Raw genomic sequence first — 17,523 nt, 5'->3', positions numbered from 1 at the left:
CTGCACCGCCCAGGGACTCCTAAATAAAGTGCTAGTTTTTAACATTTGGAATTCAGGGGCTAAAAAAGTCAAGGAAGCCATAAGGGTATTGGGAAAATGTAAGGAGACAGTTATACAGTGTGGATATGGAGAAGTCTTTCTAAGCATGCAGACACCTGGGAGTCAGAGAAGAAGAGATTAAAGCTTTGACCGCAAAAAAAAAAAAAAAAAAATTTAAGATGTCTGAAGAGCAAACATAAATAAAGCATCATTAGCATGGTTAATGGGCAAAATAAAATTGAAAAATACTTCTAATCATAGTACAGTTTACAGTCTATAACTTAAAATTTAAAAATCCTTATGGTTAAAGTGAACATTGTAATTGAAAAATAGGCAAAGGACTCCCGGACAGAACTGGAGAAAAATGTAGAACAAAATTCTACCTCACAAAAAAAAACTCCAGACTTACTGGTCTGACAGGGATTGGAGAAATCCTAAGAGTATGGCCCCCAGACACCCTTTTAGCCACTAATGAAGTCACTTCTGAGGTTCACCCTTCAGCCGAAGATTAGACAGGCCCATAAAACAAAACAAGACTAAATGGGCAAAACAGCCCAGGGGCAAGGATAAGCAGACAGGAGGGGACAGGCAAACTGGTAATGGGGAACCCAAAGGTTAGAAGGGGAGACTGTTGACATGTCATGAGGCTGGCAACTGATGTCGCAAAACAATATGCGTAGTAATTGTTTAATGAGAAGCTAGTTTGCTCTGTGAACATTCATCTAAAGTACAATTTAAAAACTTTAAAAAATAGGCAAAGGATTCTAATTCTCAAAAGAAGAACATTTCACAATTTAAAGTTTTCATAATTAAAACTAAAAAGCATGACATAATTCCTTTTTTTCACTTGCACACCTGCCATTTTTTTCCCTTTTTCTTTTTTCTTTTCTCTTTCTTCCCTTTTCTTTCTCCCCCCACCTCGCCCCATATACCACTCCCCCTGTCGTACTGGCCCACGATGTGCCACTGCAGCTAGAGTGTCCCTAGCACTCAGGCCTGCCGCTGCACTGGGCCTACACCACCCCACGCCTCCCACCACTGGACCAGCTGCTGAACAGTGGGAAGTGAGTCTGTACCTCTCCATCTGACATCCTTGCCTATCTGGCGAGGGCTGTGAATGTTCCCACATTGCAGGACCAACATCAGGAGGCAGACACCGCCCGCCTAGTCTGCCCTCAGCCACCTTGCCAAACCAGTTTACAGTGACACAGGCTCCCTACCTGCTGCTGCCTTGCCCCCGGACAAGGTGGTAAGAGCTATCATGTCCAAAGATGAGCAAGCAGCAAAGCACACCTAGCCCACACACCCTCATATGGCAACAACAACAAAAAAATCAGGATGAAACAAACGAACATACAATCAATAAATAAAGAAAATAATACTTTAATGTCTCGGAGACAGCTGATAATATCAAAACATATAAAAAAGGACAAGATGGCTCTAGCAAGTGACCAAAATAAAGAATCAGATGACCTTCTGGTAGAAGAAAAGGCAGGAGAACTACCTGATATAGAATTCAAAAGGCTAATATTTAGGGCTCTCCAAGAGATTAGGAAAGAGAGCGAGGAAAACACAGACAAAAACAAAGGAAAAGAAGACAAAATCATGGAAAACAGACAAAACCAATGAAAACATAGCCAAAAATCAAGGAAAACACAGACAAAGCAAAAGAAGAATTCAGGAAAATAATACAAGAACAAATCATCAAAATAAATAAACAATTAGAAATCATACAAAAACAGCAACCAGAAATCCAAAAGATAAAAAAAATTTTAGAAACGGACAACTCAATAGGGTGTCTTAGGAGCAAATTTGAAACAATGGAAGACAGAATCAGTGAGATTGAAGACAAATAAAGGGATGACACTTTGTTTGAAGAAAATCAGAGAAAAGAATGGAGAAAAATGAAGAAAACCTAAGAACTACGTGGGACACAATCACGAGCAAAAATATGCATGTGATCGGAGTTCCAGAACAGGGGGATAAAATGGAAAATACAGAGAAGATTGTTGATTTGCTGGCAGAAAACTTCCCAAATAATATGAAAGATGAAAAGCTGACCATCCAAGAAGCTCAACAAATCCCATATAGGATAGACCCCAAATGAAAGTCACCAAGATATATCATAATCACACTTGACAAACCAAAGACAAAGAAAGAATCCTGAGAGCAGCTCAAGACAAACGAAAAGTCACTTAAGTGGGAAACAATAAGACTAAGCTTTGATTACTTGGCAGAAACTATGCACGTAAGAAGGCAATGGGATGGCAGATATAAAACCTTCAAAGAAAAAAAACTGCCAACCAAGAATACTATATCCTGCAAAACTCTCTCTCAAATATGATGGCACACTTAGGACATTTCCAGATAAACAGAAATTAAAGGAATTCATAAAAACCAAATCAAATTTACAAGAAATATTACAGGGAGTCCTTTGGTTACAGAACGAACAACAACCTGAGTCTAAAACACAGGAGAGAATCAGCCAGATACCAACCTAGGTAAATAACTCTCAATAATAAAACAGAGCTAAAAGACTTAAAACAGGGAAAGAAGAGATATCAATCTGTAAATGACAACAATGTCAAAACAATGAAAGGGGGAATAAATGGTGTCAGTATGAAATTTTCAAATGGAGAGGAAGTCAAGGCGATATCAAGTAAGAAAAGACTGTTCAAACTTAGGAAGATAAGGGTAAATTTCAAGGTAACCACAAAGAAAGTTAACAAACTTTCTTAGAATAAAAAAGAAGAAAAACATAAAGACTCAGTAAACAAAATGTATACTAATGCAAGAAAAGAGAAAATCTACCAACAAAAGGAACTCAGCACAGGAAATAAGAGGAACAATGAAAATGTCAGCACCACAAAAAAAGCACAGCTATATGACAGCAATAAACTCATACCTATCTATAATCACACTGAACATAAATGGCTTTAATGCACCCATAAAGAGACACAGAGTGGTAGAATGGATTAAAAAAAAAAATGACCCATCAATATGCTGTCTACAAGAGACACACCTCAGACACAAAGACATAAGTATATTAAAAATCAAAGGATGAAAAAAATATATCAAGCAAAGAGTAACCAAAAAAGGGCAGGAGTGGCAATACTAATCTCATATAAAATAGATTTTAAGGCAAAATCAACCATAAAAGACAAGGAAGGACATTATATAATGGTTAAAGGGACAATCCACCAAGAAGACATAACCTTAATAAATATCTATGCACTCAATGACAGGGTTTCAAAATACATAAAACAAACTCTAACAGTGCTGAAAAGATAAACAGAAATTAACTTTCCACAATAATAGTAGGAGACTTCAACACACCATTCTCGGTAAAGGACAGAATATCTAGAAAGAAACTCAACAAAGATACAGAAGATTTAAAGGCCAAAAATCAACCAACCTGACCTCATAGACATACACAGAACACTTGATCCAACAGCAGCAAAATATATATTCTTTCCCAGTGGACATGGAATATCCTCCAGAATAGGCTACATTTTAGGCCACAAAGCAACCCTCAATACAATCCAAAGCACTGAAATAATACAAAGCATTCTCTCTGATCACAATGCCAAAAAAGTAGAAATCAGTAACAGGAAGAGCAAGGAAAAAAATCAAATACATGGAAACTGAGTAACACCTTGCTTAAAAACAACTGGATAATAGAAGAAATCAAAGAGGGAATCAAAAAATTCCTAGAATCACATGAGAACGAAAACACATTATACCAAAACCTTTGGGACACATCAAAGGCAGTGCTCAGAGGTCAATTTATAGCAGTAGATGCACTCATCAAAAAAGAAGAAAGGGCAAAAATCAAAATGTTAGCCCTACAACTCGAACAAGTAGAAAGAGAATAGCCAAAGGTCTCAAGCACCAGAAGAAAGGCAATCATAAAGATTAGAGCAGAAATACATGAAATAGAGAACAGAAAAACAATAAAAAAATCAACAAGACCAAACATTGGTTCTTTGAAAAGATTAATAAAATTAAGAAATCCCGGGCCAAACTGGCAAAAGAACAATGGGAGAAGAAGCAAATAACCCGTGCAGAAATGAAACGGGGGCCATTACAACAGACTCAACTGAAATACGAAGGATAATAGCGGAATACTATAAAAAACTGGAATCCAACAAATTCGAGAACCTAGAGGATATGCACAAATTTCTAGAAACACACTACCTACCAAAAGTAACACAAACTGAGATAGAAAATATGGCAGACCCATAACAAGAGAAGAGATTGAGAAGGTAATTAAAAAAAAAAAAAAAACTCCCAACAAAAAAAGCCCTGGTCTGGATGGCTTCACTGGAGAATTCTACCAAACATTCAGAGAAGAGCTCACACCAGTACTACTCAAGCTATTTCAGAGCACAGAAAAGAAAGGAATACTCTTGAATTCATTCTATGAAGCCAGCATAACCTTGATACCAAAGCCAGGCAAAGACACCACAAAAAACGAAAATTACAGACCAATATCTCTCATGAATATAGAAGCAAAAATTCTCAATAAAATTCTAGCCAATAGAATTTAGCATCCAAAAAATAATACACCATAACCAAATGGAATTCATACCAGATATGCAAGGATAGTTCAACATTAGAAAATCAATCAATGTAATCCACCACATAAACAGAACAAAAAAGAATCACATGGTCAATAAAGTCCAACAACCATTCCTGATAAAAACTCTCAATAAAATAGGAATAGAAGGGAAATTCCTTAACATAAATGGCATCTCTACAAAACCAACAGCCAACATCATTCTCAACAGAGCGAGGCTGAAAGCATTCTTCCTGAGAATGAGAGCAAGACAAGGATGCCCTTTATCACCACTCCTATTCATCATTTCTAGAAGCAGCAAACTGGTGTCAGAAGCCAGGTTGTCCCTTAAGTGCTGAGCTCCAGGTCCCTCCAGCAGAGAAGGGGCTGGTGCACTGGGGCCTGGCAGAGGAGGTCACAGGCCAACTGACCGCACTCTGAAAAAAGAGTAGTGGCAAACTTTCACTGGCTTCCGTTAACATTAGCTGGCAATCATGTCAAATATTTATTTAGTGCTTACTATGGGCTAAGCACTTTACATGCAGTACATTTTAATCCTTCCAACAAACGGTTCTGCAGGTTGGCATTATTATCAGATGGTAATTTTGTATATGAGAATGATGGGTGTGAGAGAAGCTAAGTAACTGGCCTACAGTTGTTGAACATATTTGGGAATAAGGGAACAACTGGCTCTCTCTAATCACTCAGATTGTGGGCCCAGAGCAAGGGCAGACTATTTCCACAGCCAGCTTGCTACTCAGGAAAAAATTGCTGGGATCCTGTTGGGGCTGAGCTTATCGGTAACAGATAATTCGTGTTAGAGTGAGGTTGAGATGCAGAGGATTCCCTGAGTGGTGAAAATGGTTAACGCGCTCGGCTGCTAACTGAAAGGTTGGAGGTTTGAGTTCACCGAGAGGCCTTAGAAGAGAGGCCTGGTGACCTGACTTGTTTCTGAAAAATCAGCCATTGAAAGCTCTGTGGAGCACAGTTCTACTCCGACACACATATGGCTGCCATAAGTCAGAAATGACTCGACAGCAACTGTCCAAGGCTGTAGAAAGGAGGGGTGGCACCAGGGAGAAAAATGCCCAACTTATGCCTGGGGTTGACATCTTTTTTCTGGAAGCAATACGCAATTTGCTTATTTTTTTAAATCTCCATTTGCCTCAATTTTCCTGTCTGTAGAATGGGTTTCAACTATTTGCTTTCTTTGCAGAAAGGTAATCAAACTGGAAGAGAACTTGTAAAACACTCTGAAAAGCCCTGGCTAAAAGTCGCTAGGGAATTATCACCTGCCTCATATACTGAAGCTGGTTTCAAAAGGATGTAAGAGTAAACTAATCACATAAATAAACCGTTAAACATGTCATTCAAATGCCTATTCATTTTTAGCTTTCCCGAATATCAATATTTACTTAACGAATGAACAAACATTAAGGAAACTAAAGCAGTGGGTTCAAGTGACAATGAATGAGGGTAAGCGTGAGGAACAATGCTTTGTTGGCATCTGGGGAGATGCATCCTCTCTCAGATGAAAGGGCACTCCAGCCCACACCCACTATGGTTCCCTCTGCTTAAAAACAGAGGAGACAGCTTTGCAACACCAAGTCCTTGGATCCTGACTCTTCCCCAGTCCTCCGGACACAGCCTGCCTCAGCACCTGCATCTGCTGTGGACACCTCTGTTGCAGTCAGACACGCTTTTGTCAAGGCTTGTAGGATATGGACAGCAGCAATATGTCAGACGTTCAGTTCGTGTTTCTCGATTAGATTCACACAAGATCAAAACTCCAGGCAATGATATTCACAGATACCAACACAGGTCTGAGATGACGGAGCATTAGTTTTGTTTCTGTATCGTATTTATTGAGATATAATTCACATATCATACAATGCATCCATTAAAAATGTACAATTCAATGGCTTTTAGTATATTCACATAATTGTGCAACTATCACAACAATTAATTTTAGAACATTTCCATCACCTACAAAAGAAACCCTGAACCCATCAGCAGTTAACACACACACACTCACCTCTCCACACTGGCCCCTGTTCTCCCTACCACCTCCAGGCAACAACTAATCTACTTTTTGTCTCTATAGATTTGCCTGTTCTGGACATTTCGTATCACTGGAATCACACAATGCTTGTCCTTTTGCGTCTGACTTTTTTCACTCAGCATAATGTTTTCCAGGTTGATTCACGTTGTAGCATGTATCAGAACTTCATTCCTTTTCATGGCCAAATACTATTCCATTGTAGAGATGTACCACATTTTGTTTATTCATCAGTCGGTAGGCATTTGGGTTGTTTCCACTTTGTGGCTATTATGAATAATGCTGCTATGAGCATTCGTACATAAGTTTATGTATGGACATACGTTCTCATTTCTGTTGAGCATATACCTAGGAGCAGAATTGCTAGATCATGAGATAACTCTTTCCGTAACATTTTGAGCCACTGCCAGACTGTTTTCCACAGGCTGAACCATTTTACATTCCCATCACCTGTGTTCCAATTTCTCCACATCTTCACCAACATTTGTTGTTGTCCATCTTTTTTATTATAGCCAACCCTAGTGGGTGTAAAGTGGTATCTCATTGTGGTTTTGATGTGCATTTCCTTAATGGCTAATGATGCTGTGTATCTTTGTGCTTATTGGCCATACGTATCTCTCCTCTGGACAAATGTCTATTCAATTACTTTGCCCATTTTTAAACCGGGTTGTCTTTTTTTTCATTATTGATTTATTAAGAGTTCTTTGCACATTCTAGATACGAGCCTACTATCAGCTATAGAATATGAAAATATTTTCTCCCATTCTGTGGGTTGTCTTTTCACTTTCCTGATGGTGCCCTTTGAAGCAAAGTGGTTTTTTAAAATATATTTTATTTTTTTAGGGTAGTTTTAGTTTTACAGAAACATTGTGCAGGAAATACAGAGTTCCCATACACTCCTTCTGGCCCGTAAGTACTCTTTCTCCTATTATTAGCATCTTGCATTTACTGTAGTGCATTTGTTACAATGGATGACCCAATATTGATACATTATTATTAACTAAAGTCCATAGTTTGGAGCTCTGGTGGCGCAGTGGTTAAGAGCTACGGTGAACTACAGCTGCTAACCAAAAGGTCGGCAGTTCAAATCTACCAGCCACTCCTTGGAAACTTTATGGGCAGCTGTACTCTGTCCTATAGGGTCACTATGAGTCAGAATATAGTTTAGATTAGGGTTCTCTCTTTGTATTGTACAGTCCTATGGGTTTTCACAAATATATAATGTCATGTGTACACCATTAGAGTAAAATGCAGAATAGTTTCACTGCCCTTAAAATGCCCTGTGTGAAGTAAAACAGCTTTTAATGTTGATGAGGTCCAGTACAGCTGTTTTCTTTTGTTGCGTGTGCTTTTGGTGTTAGACTACTACTTTTTGCACCTCCTTAGATGCTGACTGTTTGCATAAGGCCATGCTTGACCCACAAGGCCATATCCTACCCTGTTTCTTCCCTTCAGGGTCCCTGGGTGGCACAAATGGTTTGCACTCACTACTAACCAAAATGTTGGCAGTTCGAATCCACCCAGAAGTGTCTTGGAAAAAGGGCCTGGTGATCTGCTTCTATAAAGATTACAGCCAAGAAAACTCTATGGAGCAGTTCTATTCTGTAATAAATGGGGTTGTCATGACTCAGAATAGACTCAGTGGCAATGGGTTTGGTTTGACTTTCTCCCCTTCAGGCCCAGAGCTTTATCTCTCCCACTGCCTTCTACAAGGAGCCCAGAACCAGTCAAAACCACCCTGTCCCTGTTGGCACATTCTGGTTAATTGCAGATCAGAGTCCTTTGTCTTTAGGGACTTAGAGCACGGACTCTGGTGCCTGAATTTCAACCCAAGCTTCACCATTTACTAGCTAAGCGAGCTTAACTGAATAACTTAAACCTTATAAGGTTCAGTTTCTTCATTTAAAATATTGTGAACATTATAGATATACGTCATGTAAATTACATAACCCAGTGTCTGGTAGATTATAAATGTCCAATAAATATTTGCCACTCATGTAATGTTGATTCTGGTTGTTTCTTACATTTGCCTTCAAGTCTGTTTTCTGCTTCTGGAATTTCAGTTTCTCTCTCTTCTGTCTTTGGTCTGTAGCACTGGTTCCAGTCTATGCCCATTAAGTCATCATGATGTTCTGGTTTGTCTCTTTCTCTTCATGTCTCATGTAGCAATGCCTCCTCACTCCCTAACAGTCCATGACCGTCGCCTCCCTGAGTCCAGCTCTTCATACAGACTCTGTGCTCCAACTGTCTGTCTTATGTGGCACATTTGTCCAATGGTTGCCTCGAAGCATTCTAAACTTTAAAATTCCTCCCACTGGGCTTTACTTCTCCACCTGCTTCAGGTATAGTCCCCCTTCTTTTCCTGGCCTGGGTACATTCTCAACGTGTACCCTGAAGGTCTTCACCATACCTACGTACCCATTCCATCACCTCCTTCAAGCCTGGGCTCAGATCTTTGCAATAAAACCTACCCTGGTTACTCAATTTAATACTGCCACCTGCCACCCCACCACATGGCACCTCCTAACCCTCCTTATCTGCTCTAGGCTTTCTCTTCTCCATAGCAATTAGAAACCCTAGTAGTATAGTGGTTAAGAGCTATGACTGCTAACCAAAAGGTTGGCAGTTCGAATCCACCAGGTGCTCTATGGAAAACTCCATGGGGCAGCTCTACTCTGTCCTATAGTTGAGTTGGAAATTGACTCGACGGCAGTGGGTTTGGGTTTTGGTTTACCATTCCACACCACTTACTTATTATTTCCTGTTTGAGTGTTTTTTAAAAACCTATTAGAAGATAAGCTCCACAAGGGCAGGGATATTTTCCCCTTTTATTCACTGACACATCCCAGATACCTAAAACAATGCCTAGCAGCTGCTCGGAAATACTTGTTGAAATTGTTTAATGGTCATGTTTGCATTTCTCTGATCACGAATGAGGATGAATGTCTTTGTGTGATTTTTGGCCATATGTGTTTCTTCTTGTGTGAATTGCCTGTTGATTCTTTGGTCCCTCTGTCCATATTTTTCTTTTTTATTGGTTTGGAGGCGCTCTTTATATTTTCGTGACACTAATCCTATGTTAAGGCAGTGGTGGTTCAGTGGTAAAATTCTCACCTTCCATACAGGAGACCCAGGTTTGATTCCTGACCAATGCACCTCATGCGCAGTCACTACCCATCTGTCAAAACAAGGCTTGCATGTTGCCTGATGCTGAACAGATTCCAGAGGAGCTTCCAGACTAAGGCAGACTAGGAAGAAAGGCCTAGAGATCTATTTCCAAAAGTCAGGCAATGAAAACCCTATGGAAGTCAATGGTCTGAGCTACAACCCACCATGGGGATGGCTCAGGATGAAGGTAGCATTTTGTTCCATTGTGCGTGGAGCTGCCATGAGTTGGGCCAACTTGATGGTAGCTAACGATAACAATCCTATGTTGGTATGCTTACTTATTTTATTTTATAACCAGTGCCTGGCAGAGTGCCTGGCACATAACTAGGCATAAAGAATCTAGAGAATAAATATTGAGAAGCAAGGACATGAACACTTGACAAACATCTCAGGGTTAATATCAGTGTGCATTCAAGTTTGGAAGGGATCAAGAGGAATGTCTTAAAAATTATCTAACTGATTAGGAGACAAAGATGTCACCCACTTACCCTGGGAGGCATTCCCCACAGACGGCGTCGTTGATGGCAGAGCAGTTTGCCTTCTGGAAGCGGTTCACCAGGGCACAGTCGAGACACGGCTTGCACTTCTGGAAGCCCCAGTCCTCCTTGAACCTGTGTGGCCTGCATGTCATACACTGCGCATCCTCCCCATAGCCAAAGCCGCATTCCTGTGGGGATTAGCAGGCCAGAGAAAGCCATTCAGATACTGCAAGTGTGAAGAAGCCATGGTTGCTGGGATAAGACAAAGCCCTGGTGTAATCACTACTGAGTGTCCTGTCGGCCTTCCTAGAGACAAAGGCATTGCTTTAGCAAGTTCCGATGTGTCCTTCATTATGAATTTTACTGCTATAAGCTCACTCAGTCATCCACTTTACCCAAGAAGCCTTGATCGTTTGAATTAGAAAGGGCCCGAGGACTCCTGCTGCTGCATTATCACTAGACTAAGGCAGAGTGCTTGCACTCTCTGGTCTAATGAAGGCAGTCCTGTGAATGCCCAGAATCTAAAGTCAGTGAAATAGTCAGATGCGTAGTCACTTATCAAGGCAGAAAACACGTACTTAGACATTAAGGGTCGTATCTTAGAAAAGGAGGACAAGTGCATAAGAAATTTCACAAGTTTACATGTCCAGGAATCTAACCAGTTGAGAGCTCCTTGAAATTTTTAGCAACTCAATATTTTCTGAAAGTAGAACGATTCTTACATATTTCTTAAAAGAATGCTAAATTCCTCTTCAGATAAAAACTATATGGTAATAAAGTTCTCAAGCCTCTCTAGATTTGGATATCAGAACAAGCATTACTTTCCAAGGATGGGTAAAACAAATGGCTCTTTGATCATTCGATCATTTCTATGAGTTCAGGAACTAAAGAGAGCAGGTTGTTGTTGCTTGCCAAGTCAATTCTGACTCACAGCAACCCTATGGGACAGAGTAGAACTGCCCTATAGGGTTTCCAAGGCTGTAATCTTTACAGAAGCAGGTTGCCATATCTTTCTCCTGCAGAGAGGCTGGTGGGTTTGAACCATCAAACTTTCGGTTAGCAGCTGAGCACTTAACCTGTGCACCACCAGGGCTCCTTAAAGAAAGTATAGCACATCATATAATGCAATTATCGTGCAACCATAAAAAGGATGACATATTTATTGACATAGGTATATGTTTATTGCATTAAAAAAATAAATTATAATACAGCATTACAAGTATGACCCCATTTTTATACAAAAACACTAAGTCCTAACATTTACTGAGTGCTTACTCTACACCAGGAACTTTGTACACATTAGCTCGTTAATCCACACTCCTTTCCCAATGAGGGAAGCATCATCATTATTCCCATTTCATAGATGGGGGGATTGAGCTTCAGAGAAGTTAGGTAGCTTCTCCAAGGTTAAAAAACCAAACAAGCTGCCATCGAGCAGACTCCAACTCATGGTACCTCATATGTGTGAGAATAGAACTGTGCTCTACAGGGTTTTCAATGACTGATTTTTTGGAAGTAGATGGCCAGGGCTTTCTTCCAAGGTGCCTCTGGGTGGACCTGAAGTCCCAACATTTTGGTTAGCAGTGGAGTGTGTTAAACCTTTTGTTCTACCCAGGTACCCTTCTCCAAGATTTCATAGCTAGTATTAGAACTAGAATTTGAACCTACGCCATTTAATTCCAGAGTTGGACTTATTAATCTCTACACTATAGGGTTTCTCGGGTTCTTTATATATATATAATACATATACATAGAAAAAGTTCTGAAAAATTACATACTCAAATGCTAACACTTCGTGAGGTTTCTATAGAATGTGTGCTGCTTGGTCATTAAAAAAAAATAACAGCAATTTAAGATCTGCAAGAAGGGCATCTGTGCTAGGAGCATGTGGATCAAGCCCACACACATGGACCAAATGCAGCAAGGAAGGACAGTCAGGGACACAATCTGAGGGCCTCAGCTTCCTCATGTGTGAAGTACGGATACCAGAATGCAACTCCCAGCTAGCTTACAATTCCCATTCTTCTATAAAATTTGTATATTTTAATTTCTTCTTACATAGTTTTAGTCAACTAAGCAGTACTTAACTGGCCAAAAATTAAATAAAAACCAACACAAGTGATAGTATTTCCATGGTTTCAGGTGAATAGTATCACTTCCATCTAGAATTTTTTACTAATTAGCTCATTCACATTTCTGACGAGTGATGCTTTCTTTGCCTGTCTTTCTAGAGTGTGTCTTGAACATGCATAACAAAGATCTGGGGAGAAAGAGTAGGGTCAGCAACCTTCTGAATCTGGAGTGTCCCAGCTGGTCAATGTTCTCAGCTAAATTCACAGAGTGGCAGAAAAAAAAATACCATCTGATTTCAAAGAGTAATTCACAAATAAGAATTTCTTTAAAATTGTTAACAGGGATTATCTTGGGGGTGGGGAGGGTGATTAGTAGAATTATGAGACAGTTTCAATTTTTATCTTTCTGAAATAATTTAAGTTTTGCAAACAACATTTATTACTCTTGTAATCGGAAAAACAATAAAGACATATATTAAAAAGAATTTCATTGGAAATGTACTCCATCTCTGCATGGCCGTCCTTGTGACTGTTGGGTGCTTTGTGTATGGGCAATGCAGTTCTGAGCGGAGACAGATTTGTGATTTTGCTAAGCACTTTAGTCTCTGAGTAAGCTGTGTGCATCCAAAGACTTAAGTGTAGAAGAGAGACTCACCCACAAAGTATTCCAGGATCAAAGGGTGGCTTAAGTGGCATTCTGGAAGTGGAGAAAGCGAGGTTCACATGCTAACTGTTTGCGTCAAGGTTTGGGCAACAACAGAGTTTCAAAATCGTGCTTGGATTCAGGCGGCGTGAACTGTAACTCTCATGTACAAGCTAAAAAGCAACAAAAAAGGAAGCTGGCTAAAAGAGGGAAAACAAAGAGGAAGAGAAAGGGGAAACAGAAATGGGTGAATTAAACTGGGAAAAAATGGTGTCGGCTTTTTTTTTTAAAGCCAGGCTGATGTAGGACCAGAAAATGTGTCTTTTCCTATATACTGGAGCACAGGAGTCTGAATGCCAACTCTGCCACTTGTTGGCTAAGTTATTTTGAGAACCCTCTGATTCTCAGTCTCTTTATCTGTGAAATGGAACTAATAATACTTGCCCTACAGAGATGCTTTGAGGAAGAAATGGGAGAACATATAAAGCCCCTAAACTATCAAGCACAGAGTAGGCATTCAATAAATAAAGTATACCTAAGGTTATTATTTTGGATTCTCTACAACCCCCCCAAAAAATTTTCTTCATTCAAATATAATAACGTCTCAATGGGGAACAAGGAGATATTCAGAACCAAAATTTCTACGTTCTTTGAAACCTATCACTTTCCATCTAGAACATTTTACTGAATAAAAATCTTTCTATAAAGAATCACAACTACTGCCTTTTAATCTCACTTTGTTGAATCAAGTACTGCAGGGGGCTCTAATACAAATAACTGTGGAGCCTCTGTCTCCTTTGGTGGTTCTGTTGTTTTAATACCCTCTGCCAAGCAGTCAAAGTACCTGATGGTAAAACCCACTGAGCTGCTAACAGAAAGGTTGGAGGTTCAAGTCCACCCAGAGGCACCTTAGAAGAAAGGCCTGGCGATCTACTTTTGAAAAACCAGCCATTGAAAACTCTATGGAGCACAGTTCTATTCTGACACAAATGGGGCTACCCTGAGTTGGAATCATCTGCATGTCAACTGGGTGGCCAAGCAGTCGGCTATCATTCCTTGCTCCTGTTGAATATGGTTGTCTCCAAAAGTTTGCTTCCTCTCTTCCTTCCTGGGAAATTAGATAACTGATCCAACCAGAAGTGAATTGTAAGTTGTTGTTTTGATGATCTCATCTTTTGAAAAAACCTACACTTTAGTATTGGGGAGGTCTTGATGCTCTTTTTTTTTTTTATTCCTGACTGTACTCTAGAGTTTTTATTACACACAAATGTCATTTTGACCAATATTTATTTGCAATATATTCTGTGTAGTTTACATGTCATTATATTTTATAGAATGGGCATTCATGAAAAAAAATTTTGTGTGTGTGTGTATCCAATCTACACTGGCAAATCAATATAAAGAAAGAAAACAAAGCCGGGCTCCTAATGCCTCATATTTTGCCTTCATTCCCTAGATATTAACTGACTATCTCTGCCTAGAGTTTTTATGCTTTTGTGACAGCAATAATAATTTTTAGGGGAATGAGTAGAGGTGAGGGGTTGAGATATGGGACGCTTGACTTTGTATTCACTACTGCTGCAAAACAGTACCAAAATTTACCGAGCACGTACTATGAACCATACACTCTCCTGGGACTTTTATAGAGGTTGTTTAATTAGGAGGACTTTTATTTAAAATATACTTCCTCTAGTATTTCCCATTTTCAAAAAGATAATATTACTAAGAGTAGCCACTGAGGCTGCTTATGTACAACCAAACACTTCATAGGATTTGGTTCTTTGGTTTGGAGGTTTAGGGTCATGGTTTCATGGGACATCCCAGTTAATTGGCCTAATAACATGTTTAGTGCTTGTGTTCTACCTCCTAGTTTGCTGCATAGTGCCTGGGGTCTTAAAAGCTTGTAAGCAGCCATCCAAGACACAACAATTGGTTTCCATTCACTTGGAGCAACAGAGGAAGATGGAGAGTCAGGAATAAGAGAAGGAAATGGAATGTGTGGTGTCTTAGTCATCTAGTGCTGCTATAACAGAAATACCACAAGTGGATGGTTTTAACAAAGAGAAGTTTATTTCCTCACAGTCAAAGTAGGCTAAAAGTCCAAATTCAGGGCATCAGCTCCAGGGGAAGGCTTTTTCTCTCTGTTGGCCTTCTTCTCTTCTGTGTTCCCCCGGACTAGGAGTTTCTCTGCGATCGGACCCTGGTCCAAAGGACGCGCTCTGCTCCCGGCACTGCTTTCTTGATGGTATGAGGTCCCCCAACTCTCTGCTTGCTTCCCTTTCCTTTTATCTCTTAAGAGAGAAAAGGTGGTGCAGGCCACACCCCAGGGAAACTCTCTTTACATTGGATCAGGGTTGTGACCTGGGTAAAGGTGGTGTTACAATCCCACCCTAATCCTCTTTAACATAAAATTACCATCACGAAATGTAGGTCAATCACACAATTCTGGGAATCATGGCCCAGCCAAACTGATACACACATTTTTTGGGGGACATAATTCAATCCATGACATGTGGTTAATAGCCTCTATGAACAACTGCCTCCTTTGCCATGAGATCAGAAGAACTGGATGGTGCCTGGCTACCATTACTGAACATTTTAATCAAAGATTCCAGAAAAGAATCCTGATCAAAAGGGGGAAAACGTGGAACAGAATTTCAAATTCTCACAGACTCTAGACTTTCTAGAGCCACAGAGGGTGGATGAACCCCTGAAACTATTGCCCTGAGATAATCTTTAAACTTTAAACCAAAAATAACCCCTGAAGTCTTCTTAAAACTGAACAATAGTTTAACTATTAAAAAAGGTCTGCCTTGAGTATTATGCTCTTTTAAGAACTATCTATATGCGATCAAATTGACAACAGCAACTCGAAAGATTAGATAGGAACTTTAGGGGGCAGTGAGTTTATGTTAATGAGAGAGGAACAACTCAGAAAAGGAGAGTGAGAATGGTTGTACAACTCAAAGAATGTAATCAATGTCACTAAATTGTACATGTAGAAACTGTTGAATTGGTGTATGTTTTGCTGTGTATATTTTCAACAACATCAACAAAATAAAATTCAGAGAAAAAGATAACATTAGAAACCTAGTCCAATCATATTTTTAAACTTAAAAAAAAAATGTGTTGTTCATGAAACTCATGACGTGGCCATTCTACATGTTCTCGCAAACCTTGAGTTAGCTAGAAATTCAGGGAAATTGTTTCCAAGGAATTAAACTACAGTACAAGGTCTATGGCAGCAGGTACTATAAGAGCTGATTGCCATGTATCTAAAACATCAGAAACACAGAGACTCTGTAATTATTTTAAATCAGGCTATAAACAGTGCATAAATATTAAATTACCCCCAATATATGTGTTTGCTTTGATATGTTTTTATTTCATTCAGTAAAACTGGGTGGTTAAAATGCCTTGAAATCTTCCCCACTAAGTTCAATAAAAAACTACAAGGAGAGAAAGAACCAGTGGAACATAACTGAAGGTGAAGCTGAACCGCTTGCTACCCACTGAAATACTCATTAGCATATATTGAAATCGTGCATTTTCAAACTTGTTCTACCGCTTTGGCTACAGACCATTTCTTTCCCCTTTTCTTTTTATCATGTTTTATATTGAAAACATACTATACAAGGTTTTCTTAAAAAATTAAACTGTGCTTTTCTTCCCACCCCTAGTCCTTAACGTCCTCTACACAGGCAAACACTGTTACCAGGTTTTTTACCGGGCCAGAGTATTCTAGTTGTGTTTGTCTGTGTGTGTGTGTGTTCTAACACACTGTTCTGCAACTACTTTTTTTTTCCTCACTCAATGCATCTGGTGGAAAACTTCATATTGGCATAAAGAGAGAACACCACCAAGAAGCCCAGCATATGGATGTAGCCTAATTTACTTATCGAGAACTGTTCTTACACTCATTATGCCCAAATGTTGTGACAGAGATGGTTGTTGATGTTAGGTGCCGTCGAGTCAATTCCGACTCATGGTGACCCCATGTAGTACAGAGTGGAACTGCCCCATAGGGTTTCCTAGGCCATAATCTTTACAGGAGCAGGTCACCAGGTCTTTCTCCTGTGGAGCCGCATGTGGGTTCAAACAGCCAGCCCTTCAGTTAGCAGCCGAGTGCTTAACCATTTTGCCACCAGGGCTCCAAATGTTTAGTGACTTGCACTTGCATTGGTCAGATGACCTAATTTTACATCTAATGAAAGGGTATAAAATATTTTGTTTTCCTCCCATAACTTTTGAATAGAAGGGGACAACGTCCCCAGAATTATTACATTCTCTGTCAAGCTAGTCTCTACATGTGGAAATAGAAGAAAAGGTATGAATGGATTTTTGGTGGAATAAAACAGAGTACTTAAAGAAGAGGACAGTAAGCTAGCCACGCTCACTGTACTGGGTTTAGGCTTTCCAGGCTGCACTGCAGTTCTCCTCCCATCACTTCAGTAGCAGGACTCTGTGTGTGTGTGTGTGTGTGTGTGTGTGTGTGTGTGTGTGTG

The 17,523-nt window shown here is 39.7% G+C and overlaps 1 protein-coding gene across 1 annotated transcript in view; it reads right to left on the bottom strand.

Annotated features, from left to right (window-relative positions):
• The window catches only part of TNFRSF19 (TNF receptor superfamily member 19), a 75,304-nt gene that overhangs the window by 46,290 nt on the left and 11,491 nt on the right, over positions 1-17,523 (bottom strand). The window contains exon 3 of the mRNA XM_004386577.1: positions 10,313-10,491. Coding sequence (XP_004386634.1) covers positions 10,313-10,491 — 179 coding nt within the window. The remainder of the gene's footprint in view (positions 1-10,312; positions 10,492-17,523) is intronic.

The sequence above is a fragment of the Trichechus manatus genome, unplaced genomic scaffold, assembly GCF_000243295.1.
Source record: "Trichechus manatus latirostris isolate Lorelei unplaced genomic scaffold, TriManLat1.0 scaffold00168, whole genome shotgun sequence".
Taxonomy (NCBI): domain Eukaryota; kingdom Metazoa; phylum Chordata; class Mammalia; order Sirenia; family Trichechidae; genus Trichechus; species Trichechus manatus.
The sequence above is the reverse complement of the archived record's forward strand: the minus strand, read 5'-3'. Positions and strand labels throughout refer to the sequence as shown.